The 13885-nt window shown below is 38.1% G+C and overlaps 1 protein-coding gene across 1 annotated transcript; it reads left to right on the top strand.

Annotated features, from left to right (window-relative positions):
* Positions 1 to 12652, top strand: LOC118423604 (glutamate receptor ionotropic, kainate 2-like). Its single transcript, XM_035831830.1, has 17 exons — positions 1 to 219; positions 853 to 1002; positions 1596 to 1865; positions 3011 to 3207; positions 3636 to 3689; positions 4329 to 4565; positions 5584 to 5691; positions 6287 to 6403; positions 6892 to 6990; positions 7695 to 7799; positions 8504 to 8739; positions 9196 to 9349; positions 9893 to 10037; positions 10510 to 10751; positions 11036 to 11136; positions 11505 to 11673; positions 12564 to 12652. The coding sequence occupies exons 1-17, from the start codon at positions 147 to 149 to the stop codon at positions 12630 to 12632; spliced, it is 2526 nt and encodes an 841-aa protein (XP_035687723.1). The 5' UTR covers positions 1 to 146; the 3' UTR covers positions 12633 to 12652.
* The last annotated feature ends 1233 nt before the right edge of the window (positions 12653 to 13885 follow it).

Raw genomic sequence — 13885 nt, 5'->3', positions numbered from 1 at the left:
TTAAAGAGGCTCTTTCTTATCAGCTCAATTAGTCTTCTTAGGCTACAGCAACTTCGTTATCTTCGTTTTCGCCAAGGTAGCCAGAACATTTTACAGTGTAGCTCTTACTGTGAGAGGTTGCTCTGGAACCAACGACCAAGTAAGACATGGGAGTTGTACTGCGGTGTTTCGTGTTCCTGTCGGCGTTGGGATGTGCCATGGCCGTGAATTTGAAGATCGGTGAGTGAAAAATATCGTTGTACATATTTTATACTATTACAAGGTTTTTGATATAATAACCTAGAAAGAATAAATGGTTTAAGACGTCAGCGTTTGATTTTTGTTTCAGGAAATACAACAGTCTACATTGACGTTTCGTTTGTATGAATTTGTTTCAAATGCCTTTGAGGATGCTTGTATGCCTAGCTATTCTTAATGTCTGAGAAGAAAATGTTGGCAGTTTTGAATCAGAATTGCCATTCATTTTGTTTTATTGAATAACGAAAAATTTATGTTCCGTGTTCAGAGTTGTTTAAAAACATCAGCGTACATTGATTAAAAGTCATCTGTGTTAGACCGATTCAAACATGGTCTCGTCTGTAATATTTAGAGGATCAGTGTAGTCCATGCAACATATTTAGAATTTTTATTGTGAATACATTATTCTTTTAACATATATTTGCTGCTCGAAAGGTACAAAGGAATTTTAAAGTAAACAAATTGTACCTTTTTGTAGCAGCTAGAAATGTGTATTTTGATTGACCGGAGAACCAAGAGAATAATATACTGTAGCAATTTGCTGTATGAAAGATTTTTGTCACGATTTCCGTCTCTTTAAGTATATTTATTCTTTCTGTGTGTTGAATACTGCAGGAGTTATGAATCTTGGCCATACCTCCTCTGATTTTGACCAAGCCATGTCGACTATCCGGGAAAGTGGCGCCTTCCCAAAATCACTACAGCTCTCCGTAGTCGAGAAGATAATTGACGCCGCAGATAACAACCTCACGTCCCTTACAGCAGGTGATTGATTACGATTCCAAACCCCCAAGTTGCATTGAGATGCATTTTTCTTTAAATTTATGTCTGACTCAGCTAATTAGCTAGCTGTGTATACAATGCAAGATGATCAACTATAGATTTGAAAGCCAATTGGCTAACTCTTTCATATTAGAAACTCTGAGGAAGATTTCTTAAAGGCGTTGAAAAGTAAGCAGATAGAATTGACTGATTGAGTAAAAGAAAGCTTTACGTATGCTATCTTTTTCATATCATATTAAAAGAGTTATCAATTTAGTAATACGCTTGACGATGTGCGTTTCATGATAAACTCTATCTCAAAAACAAAGCTCATATGCTATTTATAGGTTAACAGTTTTTACTTGGCCTTGTTTGATATTAATACATGATGTAATGATTGTAATGAAACTGACTAAATTTCGTGGCATAATTTTGACGACAAAAGTTCTATGAATAAAAATAACAATGCGGTCACTACATATAACCATGTTCGGTCCGTGTGCTGTGCAGTGCAGGCCTCTGACAACAACTGTATGCGTCGGGCCGAATCTATGATGTTCCTACTTTGATTAATTTCCATAATCTATTTATGACAGACATGGCTGAATTTCTGGATGAAGACGTCTGTGCTACCGTCCTACTGGATTGCTGGGACGACCACTGCCCTGACTCTTCCTTCATCTTACGCGCCCTCCCCCAACCCATCATACGGGTGGGACCTCCCGTTAGTAAGGACCACAACAAGCAGCCAGACATCAACATCTTGGAAATCCACCCGTCAGCCAATCAGATGGCTAAGATGCTGCACCAGACGATTCAAACGTTCAACTGGCGCTCCCTAACGGTTTTCTTTCACAAGAGTGGAGGTGAGGAAATTCTATAGTTATAAGCACGCTTATCATTTAGTGTATACGTATGTGCAACGACAGGCATTGTGGGCAATACTAGTATATCAAAGGTGAGGGCCTCTAAAGCATAAACAATCACGCCTGGAAACTTTTATGCAAAAACTATAGTTGAGACTAGAACGTTTCACAAGCAGAGGCCTTTACCTTTGACATATTACCCAAAATTCGTGTCGCTGCAAATAGGCACTCAGAACGTTAAAGGTGCATGTAAATACAAGTCATTACATTTTTAGACACATAGGGCCAAGGGTTAATTGCAATGTAAAAAAAAAACACATACGTAAATCAGGTAAAATTGAACAATTTAAGTTTCCCATTGTCATAAACTTAATATACTAGTAATTTCATGTGTGTGTTAGCTTAGAGATTGCGATCTGCCAGATTATACCCGTAGATCGTATCGAAACCTTTTGAATATTTGGCTACTAGTTCCCTCTATATGCTACCATGATATCAAGCTTTTCATGCTGGTTCACCACAGCATACATAGTACAATTAACCAACGTACTGCATTCAACTTAAAGCTATTTGCGAACTATAACAAAATTGACTCTGTCGAAATGGACTCCTATAAGAGGGTAGAATTGGTTTAGAGTCCTAATGTTCAAGTCAAGTCATTGATCTAAAGAATATAAATTGAAGCTTGCCTTTCTCTTCAAAGAAAACTTTACAGCTTTTGATCGGGATCTCTACCAACAGAATTCCAGTTTCTGTCGGTAGAGATCCATATCTGAGACTCTGATTCAAATCTGTACTATTCACTCATATTGTGATGTATGGAGATGCATATGGTGGGATTGATTAAGTTTGAATAAATAGTAAATTAGACTCCAACTAATTGCATTATGGCCAATTTCATAATTTTGGGAATTGCATAGAACTCTGAAAGCCCAAACCATTTCCCCTTCACATAGTACAAATAAATAGCATAATTAAACTGACCATTATGGCATAAGCCTGATATTTGCATGAAATAATGTCATGGCACTAACCTGGAAATATTAATAAGAATGTAACCAAAACAACAAAAACAGCTGACAAGGTTATGTAAAATGGCATCAAATTGCCCAAAGTTTTGCAATTGTCTCTGAATGTACTTGCAGGGTACCACGGTGTCTTTGAACAGCTGATGTCATTGATGAGTTACTCCAACGTCTACTACCGTGTGGCCGAGATACCAAACGATCCAACCGCTCGCCATGTTCAGTTGGAAAGTTTCCTGAAAAGCTCCAAGAACCGCAAGGAAAAGCGTTTCCTCATCATCGCAGATGCGTATGCAACAAACGAAGTTCTTCACTATGTAAGTCTACATGGACAAAGTGAGCATGCAAAATGGAAAAGTATAACCAACTAGTCTAAGAATAAACAGGTTTTTAATAACTTTTATTGATAACTTTAATTTAATTGCCGATGCCAAAATTGTCGGTTAATTGGATTAAGCAACGACATCTTCCAATTTACGAGCATATACTGAAATCCAACATGGTGCAGATAACGTCACATAAAAGATTGTATGGTCTGTTATTTCTATCAATCGATAGTTAAATCAATCATCCATTCTAATCTAGATCTAACAACGTAAAATCTATTTGATGCAGACTCTTGTATGTGTGCCCAAATTATTATATAGAATTTGATCTTCAGCTCATAGATGATTCCTAGATATTTTGGAAAAAGCGTCACAGGTTTATAACAAATGACCTTCATTGCGACCATGTTTCTATACAGGCCCTTCATCATTTGATGCTTGATCCAAGATACCACTGGATTCTAACAACATTGGTAAATGAATATTTTTTTTAGTCTTTAAGTGACCATTAAAATGTGTGAATTCATGAATGCAATTTTACCTGCACTTTTAGAAACCTTATTACGTCGACGAATGTTAGCCATTTTCTGGTAACTCGTAATAAACGTAAAGTAACAGCCACTCAATAAACTGGGTAGATTTTAGAAACTGTCAGACATTCCAGGTAACATTCACTTGATCATGACACTTGGCAATATCCGTAGATCAGCAGGTTTTATAACTAAAGACTATATACTTCGAATTACCTTTAGGGTAGTTTTGGTTTTTAAAAAAATAGATCAACAGATCATGCATTAAAATGATAAAGACATGTGGTGGATTCCAACGCTAGTTCATCTTTATCCGTTGGGTAATCTATACCATTGTTTTTAAGCAGGGTATAGTCAACGGGATATCAAATCAACGGGCTATGATTTTTCTAAAAATTGAAACCACCGCTTAGACAACAATCTTAGATTTGATATGCTCATAAAATACCATGTTGCTAAATGATACAATGGATATCCCGCGGATAAAGATGTTATTACCTTAAATGTCTGGCAGTTTCCAAAATCTATGTACATGTACTGTAACATTACCTTGTGCAATCAAACATTCTATTTCTTCTGCAGGAAGAGAATGGTCTTCAGGTGTACCACCATAGGAATACCGGGGTACGTATTACCCTGTTTCGGCTTCGGACACACGAAACGGCCTACTCCAAGTTCGTAAACTTCAGCAACGAGAACCAGACCAACACTCTACAAGCTGCCATGACATTCGATGCAGCATTGGCTGTCTGGCACGCTACCAGGCTCCTGGCTGAAGAAGAGGACATCTGTGACCAGATTGGATCAGCTGTTTACAAGGTGTGGATAAACATTATAAGACTACATTACGCTTCTACGTGTTGCTACCATTTAACTGGACAAACCTCAGAAGCCTAGAGCTAGCATCTCTAAGGCTAACGTCACATTTTTGAACTGGTTCCTGACCTGGCTGTTTGTAAAAAATTAAAAAAAAATGAAATTGTATACGTAAAAATATACACAATGCCTACGACATTTCTCCTCATGCATGACGTGTGTAGTTTGGTTTCTTTTATATCATACTCTTAGTTCCCGAAATCTAACCGACCAGACCTAGGTTTGGAAATGTGACGTAGGCCTTAGTCCGGAAAATCAGGGACTTTGTAGTATTTTCAATTCATGAACGTGTTGTTTACTAGCATTGAACGAAGTCAGACCTGAATCTGTTGGTTGCCATAATTGGAGGAGCAATTATTCTCTGATTTAGACTTTGAGGGAGAATCCTAGGCTAAAATTGGACGATCTCTTTACTTCTCCTTGTTGTATATCCGAAAACCATTCTTCTGGCTTCGAGGTGAACGGCGATACATTCTACTTTGTTTGTTTGACTCTGTAGGGCCCTGTATACAGACTATGAAAATCAGATATGTCTGAAAGAGCATCATGTTTAGGGGATGGTAAATCCAGGCATATAATCAGTTTTTTTTCTCACTAATATTTCTTGGGTGTGTGATATCTTGGATCAAAATTTTGCATTTGCATCACTTGCATCTTTGCCTCACATTGCCATTTGAAAGCCATTTGTTAATCTATTTCTGGACACTCACTTCATCTGATACGCCCTTAATTGTATTTCAACGTAATAAAGAGCTACCTTTAGCCTACCAGGGAGTTATTTATTAATTAAGCCACTCACTTTAACTGTACCACTTAAGGTAAGATTGAAAGGTTGATGGTAATTATTCCTAATTACCCTGTGAAGTAGCCATTTAATTAGTTAGTGTCCAATTTTCAAAGGCTAAGAAAGGTATCAGTTACATTTATCAGAGCTGATCGATTGTAATTATATTAAAAACAGGTTGGGTTCAACGGGAGGTCAGGGATGGTGGCCTTTGGTCAACAGGGAACGCGTGTGAAGTTCTCAATTGAGATAATGGAGTTATCGTTTGAAGGACGACCTGAGCACGTAAGTAGTTTATTATTCTACCTTAAGCTTTACACGAACCGCCTCCAACCTCATTTGCGCACAACGTCACGCGCGTTCTCGCCAGGCTGCGCTCGCGAGAATACGATTCAAAATGCCATTTGTAATTGTAATGACGCCAATCCGGGATAGGTTTACCCTTGAATCATCATGATATTTTTTTTAAATTAGAGATAACCTTAGAGGTCAGCAAATATAGTTGATACTTTTAATTATACATTTCTATAATTCTACTGTGAGATGACGTGTAGGTTTGAATTCAAATTTCATCTATTTCCTCGAACAAGATTTATCAACCCCGATTACATTGACGCACGGCACAAACACACAGTTCATTGTCGCATTGAGAGAGATTCCATGGCAGGGCTTCCATTTGTTTCCTTTAGCTGCCATGCATCGGTATCATGCTTAAATCTCTCAGTTCTAGAATGTTTATACTATTAAAAGCAATAATTTCATAACTTGGTAGCGGCTGTTTCGTCCACAATAACTGGTAAACTAACTGTTTTAACAGGGTGAAGCTAGCTTAGATCCTTATCACTTAGTAATACCCTTTTTCATGATTTTGTATTTGTAGATAGGAGAGTGGAATGAGAGGGAGGGAGTTACTCTTGAAAAGTGGACAAAGCTGACAGGTATCCAGTCAACAGACCCTATTTTAGGAGGAGCAGAGCTAAAGATCCTTGGAAGAGAGGTATGAAACAACCAACGGCAGCAAACAATTTTCGGTATTCATCTGAATATTCAATCCCAACACTCGAATGGTCTGTACTGTTTCGTAGATTTTTCAACGGCTCATGTGTAAAGGTGGCCATACTTCATATCAAATACATTTGTACATCTTCAAACAGGCAGAAGTTAAAGATTACCATGGATTTTGTGAAAACATATATAGATAATATGTATTTTGTCTAATATTAATGTAGCGATTAACGATAGTATATGGTGCTTCATAGAAATATTAATAGTGTTTTATCTCCTTTTTCAGCGTCTAGTCTGTAGCCACGCAACATTAGTTTAGTTTCTCTTTTTACCAATTTGACCACATGTAATCCTCTGCTAATTTAGCTTAAAGACATAGACCAACGATAAATATTTTTAGCATTATTAAAGTTTCAATGAGAGTATCTGTTATCATTGTAATAATAATAATACATTTTCAACATTTTCGTCTTTTTGCAGAAAAACCCATGGCTAATTGTAAAGGGCTGCAAAAGTGGAGAAGTCTGTTCGAGGAAGAAATTAAAAGGTTTTCTACCTGATTTGATGGACCACCTAAAGGTATTTTTTCAGACTAGAAACTTAGTCCTTGACTAACAAAGTACACAACCAAGTGTCTTATTCACAAACGACGTTTTATGTTCTGTCATTACCTTGCTCAGGGCAATGCTGATTGGCTCTTAGTACAACTCTAAACTTTTTTTCCAACACAAAAGTATACATGGATCAAATTTTAACTACTACTGTCGTCTACTTCAGAAATAATACTGGTTATCGTTTACTTCAGAACGTAAACCTGTGATAGTTAAAAACACGTGATCTTATTAACACGTGATCTTGCGGACACGTGACGTGAACAATTGGTCAAACATGCCCGGAAGTTTATACAGTTCAGCGAGATGTCGCTTGTAACAGATGCGGCCCTAAACGTAAAGTAGCTAATATACATAACAAATCAAAGTGGTTCATGTGAGAGTTACAAACAGTTCGTATTGCCATGAGAATGTAGACAGATGGTGAACTAAACGCCAGTTTTAAATAATACACTTTGTTCTGTACTGCACAGCGCTTCTTTCACAGTAACTTACCAACATGACGCAAGTATTCTTAGTCATTTAGAAGTTACATTGCCACTTGAAGATCTGAAAGGAAGAGAAATCTAATGTTTCGGCAGAATGCATGATGTCATACTTGTCAACTTAAGAAAATATGTAATTTAGGATGAAGCTTAATGATCGTATTTTATTCTTGTTTTTCGTACCAAGAAACGTCTTGGCTTCACTTGGGTGATGAACTTAACCAAGGATTCCATGGGTGAGAAGGTCAAGGGTGAATGGAAAGGGCTAACAGGGGCGCTCGTCCGCGGCGAGGTATGGAGTTCCTTGTTGGTTCCGTGGTGAATGGAGTAAGTTTGGGGTGTGCTAGTATATCCATGGGTACACTTTGTTTGTATGTCCAGATATCTTTGGTCAGTAGAACGTACGAGAGTATGAATGAATTGATATTACATTTGGAGTATGAGTGTTAATAGGTTTTGGGAAATTGAAGGTTGATTAAATACCTCCATGTCAGTTTCTGGTAATGCAGCAAAAGTCTGTTGAATAGTCTGTGCTGGACATAGTATTGTTTGGATGGCAGATAGCTCGTATAGGCGTCAAAGAATCACATGGGCCGCTTGCAGCTAATTCCGAAAGAGTCGACAAAGGCTACAACGACTGTTTTGCAACAATGACAAGCAAATCCAAATCGCTGTATTACCTATAGCTAGCACCTAGGAATAATGTCAGTTTCCAAGACCCATCTTTAAAAAAATTTATTTTATTTTCTGGGCTAGACTGTGATAACTAAAAAAATGCATTACGTCTAATGTTTGATATGAATGTAAGTTTGATATGCACGTAACTGGAAGTGATATTTGTAAATCTAGTCATGCTTAGTCGACTGTATCAGACACTTGTATTTCACTATAGATAGAAAAGCTGACATAGGGAAACTTGTAGTTATATTCTGCAATCATGAAGCAGTTTAACAAATATGCAAATGCGAGCTTATGTATGTATTATCCACACAACAGGCAGACACAGTGCTGTATGGTGCCACCACTCGTTCCAGACGAACTGAAGTTCTGGAATATTCCTTTCCCATCGCTCACCAAGGCTACTACATCATCATCCAGCGACCAGACAGCTCGCTCAACATCATGGACCTCGCCGGTCTATTTGAGTTTCTGGCTCCGTTCGACATCTGGGTCTGGGCTGCCATTGGGGCAGGTCTTTTAGCAGTCACCGTCTCGCTTTTTGTCATCAACTGGTAAATACAGAATGAGTGATTTCTTTTACATATTTTGCCATAGAAACTGAAGAACATTTTACCTCGTCTCGACGACACCTAGTTTCCCACTGGACTAGTTTTTTAATAAGTATGTGCTATGAATAAATAGACTCTTTTTATATAAAAGCACTACTCTATTTCCACCGACGTCTCGGTGACCGTCTGTCACATTCCTCGGAGCAATTCTGAATGGTTCACATTGTACTGCAGCAATAGGTGTCGCTGCTTTCAGATGCGGTCACAGACGCAAAGTATTTGCGTTTGTACAGTCAGCGACACTTCTTACTGTGATGCAGATAAGAAGCGATAACTATGCTTCAGTTTAATGTGAACCAGTCAAAATTGCCCTGAGGAATGTGACAGACGTATCTTTATCTATGACACACCAACCTGATGAAACTATATTTTCACGAAATGTTGTGCTAAATTTTTCAGGCTTAATCCATTTGAATGGCACCAGTTGGCACAGCGAGGCGTTGTGGACAAAGAGGAAGGCAACCACTTCAACCTAGTGCAAAGTGCGTGGTTCACTTACGGATGTCTAGTGGGACAGGGTGGGGAAAACCTGCCGAAGTCAACTGCAGGACGGGTGAGTTAATTCATATTATAATAATGAACTAGATTGTTCTGTAATCTTGATAATGCTACACGTTTTGCAGAGCGTTTGCCTTTGAAGTCACAGCCGCCATATTGGTTGGTTAAACTTGAAGTGTCAGGCCTACAAATTGGGATGTGTACGTATAATGTATATTCTCGTGACTGTGATCGTTTATACATATTCATGTTCATCACATATATAGCTACTACCATGTAGGTTCATCTCATAGCTACTACCATGTTCAACCATACAACATGGCGCACAATATATATACCATACTCACGTTAGTGTAAACTCCCAATATTATGTATAGCGTAAGGCTATACAGAACAATATCAATCTGTCGTCAAAGGACATTGAATGTGTAGTTCTGTGTAGGTTGATTATTTCATACTAAGCAGATGCTTGTGAGAATACCAGACCTCTAAAATATTGCCTCTTTCTGCGTATTCAGGTATTGAGTATAACTGAATGAAATTATTGCTAAAGTCATTCATTCGTAGATTATATAATGTATTTTTCTTTCTATTTCAGGTTGTAGCAGGAACCTGGTGGTTCTTCGTGCTGGTAACCGTAGCCTCGTACACGGCCAACCTGGCGGCCTTCCTTGGGAGGGCTAACAGGGTCTACGCCGTCCAAACCCCCGAACAACTTGTCGCTGACCGCCTAATGCCCTACGGTAAATATTCATTAATCTCAAACAGTTACGTACTAATATATGTGTCTATTGCACGTATAGGCGCGACCAATAACGACTTAATACAGATAATATTATATCTGCATCAATCAGCGGCCCTGGCGAACTGACATACGATACATGCTTTTTTGATGCGCTGGGCATGCAGCCATCAGCCAATCACGTCACCGCCTACGCTGTAGAAGCAAAGTGATTGGTTGATAACTCTCCAATCCAACAACTTTTTTACAGGAGGGGGAAGTGCGTGATTGGCTGACGGCTGACAAGCGCTTTAGAAGCTTGAAAGACGGAATGCTGGCTAGTACAGCATGGTAGTTGCTTGATACATGTACAGGCAGGCATGGAATAGAATAGAATATGAGAGAAGCCCAAATAGGAATTTTGTATACAGTTCACTTAAGTTGGAGAGAACAAAAGACAGCTATTCACTATGCAACTTTTATGTCATCAACAGGGACATACGAAGGCTACACGTTGCTGAAGTTTCTGCAAAACACTTCTCTGCCACCCTTCCGGGCCATGGGGAAATACATGCAGGAGCACAGCGACACTTCCATACTGAAAAGCAAGGACGAAGGGCTACGGCGTGCTTCCGAAGGCAACTTCGCCTTCATTGGTGAACCCAACTATGGATACGTCCTGCAAAACAAGTGGTGCAATCTTACCCTGGGTTCTGCTCCGTTTTTCAAGTCAATGGTATGTATTGACTTTGTTTAAGTTAAAGTGAACGTCCCTTGCTTTGAAAAAAAAAAAACTATGACGGGAGGTTTGGAAAAACTATGACGGGAGGTTTGGATGGTGACAGTCTTGCCTCGTTTTGGTGTAATGACCCCAGATGACATCGGGAAATCCAAAATGGCCACTGTAACTGGAATGGGTGTTGGTTGCTTGCAGCTGTATCTCACGATCAGTTCGGGTGATCATTATTGCTGTTTGGAAGATGATACCATAGGCTTGAAAGTGCATATCTTTTCCAACAGATCGCCTTGCCATTTCCTGCTGGTTCCCCATTCATCGAACCAATCAACAGGGCCCTTATGGAACTACAGGACGAGGGAATTATGGATAACCTAAGGAGCAAGTAAGCTCATTTATGATAGGTTCACGGAGTTTGCGATAGTCTTGTAAAATTCTTCTGATAATGTTATTTAATTATCAGCTAACAGCCTCTCCTAAAATTCAGAAGTCAATGAAATGTTATTGATGTACTTTGTAGTAAGCTAATGTGCACTATTATGTCAAGCAATAAATGTTAAAATGTATGAATACCAACCATAAATGCTCCCGGAATCTTTATAATTCCAAAATCTTGTTCGTGTATAGGCCATCGTATTACAGATATTGTTTTTTATTGCCAACAAAATGCCGACAATACAAAAATTATTTGAACTAAATTGCACAAATACCCCGCCCTCCAGTCTATTCTGTTTCCCCCTTCCTTTCTATCAGGTGGTTGGAGAAAACAGGAAAGTGTATGGAGCATACAAAAAGTGATGGCGTTCTCCGCATCAACAACTTCAAGGGTGTCTTCATCGTACTGCTCCTCGGCATCACCGCCGGCGCTATCGTCGGTCTGTTCGAGTGTTTCGGACACCAATGCCGCAAGTGTATCAAAAAGGTTCGTGAGCACTTACTTGTTGCATTTTATGATGGGAGTGGAGCTAAGTGTTTTAGTTTTAGTGCCAACGTTCATTGTAAAGAGATACTAAGTTACATCATGGTTACCATGAACTTGATGCCTATCTTCTGCAGGACTCTGTTAGCCACTTCTTTCTTCAGACAGAACTAATGTAGTACTGAAGTCAGGGGACATGTTGTGAACTATAATAGCTCGTTATATATTTGACGTAATCTATTTTTGTTATTGTTTGTTACCATGGTTACTTGCACACTTGATTGTACCATTGATTGTATCATTGTGAATGAAGAATAAAATGTAATTAAAAAAAATAAAATAAAAAAAAGGTACGGTTTCACATGCAGAATCTATTGTTAAAACGGTTAAAAACACGTTGATAATAATAATGAAGCTATATGCAAGTGTACATTCTGAAGTGAGAGATGTTAGGCTGGTTTGTTTGGGGCCGCATTGTTAGCAGCGCCACCTATTTGCAGTGTGAAATGTTACCAGTGATTAATGTAAGAGGTCACTAGATGTCGGCTGATGGCTGTATGCATATAAATTAGGCTAGTTGTAATCTAAAAATAAAAAATTCTATTAGTGATTTTTCCGACCTATAAGATTAAGGACGCATTATTTTCAATTTCTCGTCAACTATTTGAGTAAAGAAAAGCTGTGTTTGAAGAAAGGTATCAATTGTCCTCGGACAGATTTTCGTTTGTCTTTCACAATTAACACATTCAAGTAATCTTCCTAAGTTGCTGCAAAGCTGACTTATAATATGTTTGCCGCAGCAGATCACACAGTAGAGATTTTTCTGTGATAAGGGACAAGCATAATTTATGTCTATATAGAGATATACATGTATTGATATTGGTGTTTTTCAGGTGTGCGGTGAGGATTCTAAAAACAGTGAGGAGAATGGAACTGAGCTCAGAATGGAAACTGACATTTAAAATGTTACGCTAGTTCACCTTTATCCGTTGGGTAACCTATATCCGTTGTTTTAAGAAAAACAGTATATTTGGGGATATCACGTCGACGGACAGTAGTTTCAAATCGCAATATTTTCAGTATATTGCAGTTTAAACTACCACCCGTCGGCTTGATGTGCCTAAATACCTTGTTTGGAAGAACAACGGATATAGTCCACCCTGCGGATAAAGGTGAACTAGCGTTACGTTCTTCCTGTGCTTCTGAAACCATAAGACCGGATACTCTGCCAATCACCGTGTATATAACATACAGATGTCGTATAGATGATGATTTGTGGTTGGTCAAACGTTATATCATAACAAAGTTACATTGATATTCCAGGAAGAAGTTAGGATCTTTGAAGTTCGTTATATAGGTGTTAGAAATTCCATGCATAAATAAAAGAGTAAACAATTCATCAGCGGCAGCAGCAGCAGTACCTGGTAAACCATTATATAGCCGATTATTATACAGAGTATTACGATGTGAACAATACGTATTGATAGTTTAACGAAAGTATTTTGAAGTTCTATACCTGTTACTGACTTGCAAAATATAATGCATGAATAAAAAGTATATAAATACATAGCTACGTCTTCTATTCATACTAGTCGCAAATGAACTATGTACTCATTCTTAGTCCTATTTTTATTTATATTCTTATTTCCGACGTCCATATTTCGATATAAATTATATGAGATGTGATTGTGCGGTTGAATATAATATGGGCGTATCTGTGTTGTATACTTATACCTATAAATCGACGTAAACTACCAAAGCAATGATTGGTTAATCAGACAACACGTATCTAAGGTTTTGCAAGAGAGAACAGAACTCCAAATTTACCATAGATATACATATAGTACCATAGCTCTAGATATGTGCAAAGATGAAACACAATATATAGATAAACATTTTGAAAATTCAAATGACATTTGGTCCGGGAGAATGATTGTTTACATCTTACATCTTGCAAATTGTGAATATTTGCAAGCATGTATGTCCCAACCATATCAAAAATTTTTATGTTGCCTATTTTTCATCTTATGTCGTGATGCTATATTGTAGCCTCGTAGAAATTATATAACCACGAATACATCACCAGCACGTTTGTGCTATATCAATATACAACAAAACACCATCTCTTGTTCTACAGTAATTACAGATATTAAGATTTGCTCTGTTACATACAATTTGCTCTTTCATTTTCATTGACTCGGCTGTTAAACATTTC

This window comes from Branchiostoma floridae, chromosome 9 (genome assembly GCF_000003815.2).
Source record: "Branchiostoma floridae strain S238N-H82 chromosome 9, Bfl_VNyyK, whole genome shotgun sequence".
Lineage (NCBI taxonomy): Eukaryota > Metazoa > Chordata > Leptocardii > Amphioxiformes > Branchiostomatidae > Branchiostoma > Branchiostoma floridae.
Note: the sequence above shows the minus strand (reverse complement) of the source record. Positions and strands in the feature narration are given on the sequence as shown.

Excerpts from the sequence above, each read along its gene's own strand:
- LOC118423604 (XM_035831830.1), top strand. The coding sequence starts at position 147 with ATGGGAGTTGTACTGCGGTGTTTCGTGTTCCTGTCGGCGTTGGGATGT. Across the intron at positions 5,692-6,286 it reads TTGAAGGACGACCTGAGCAC|ATAGGAGAGTGGAATGAGAG; the intron begins GTAAGTAGTTTA and ends TTGTATTTGTAG. Across the intron at positions 7,800-8,503 it reads GGGCGCTCGTCCGCGGCGAG|GCAGACACAGTGCTGTATGG; the intron begins GTATGGAGTTCC and ends TCCACACAACAG.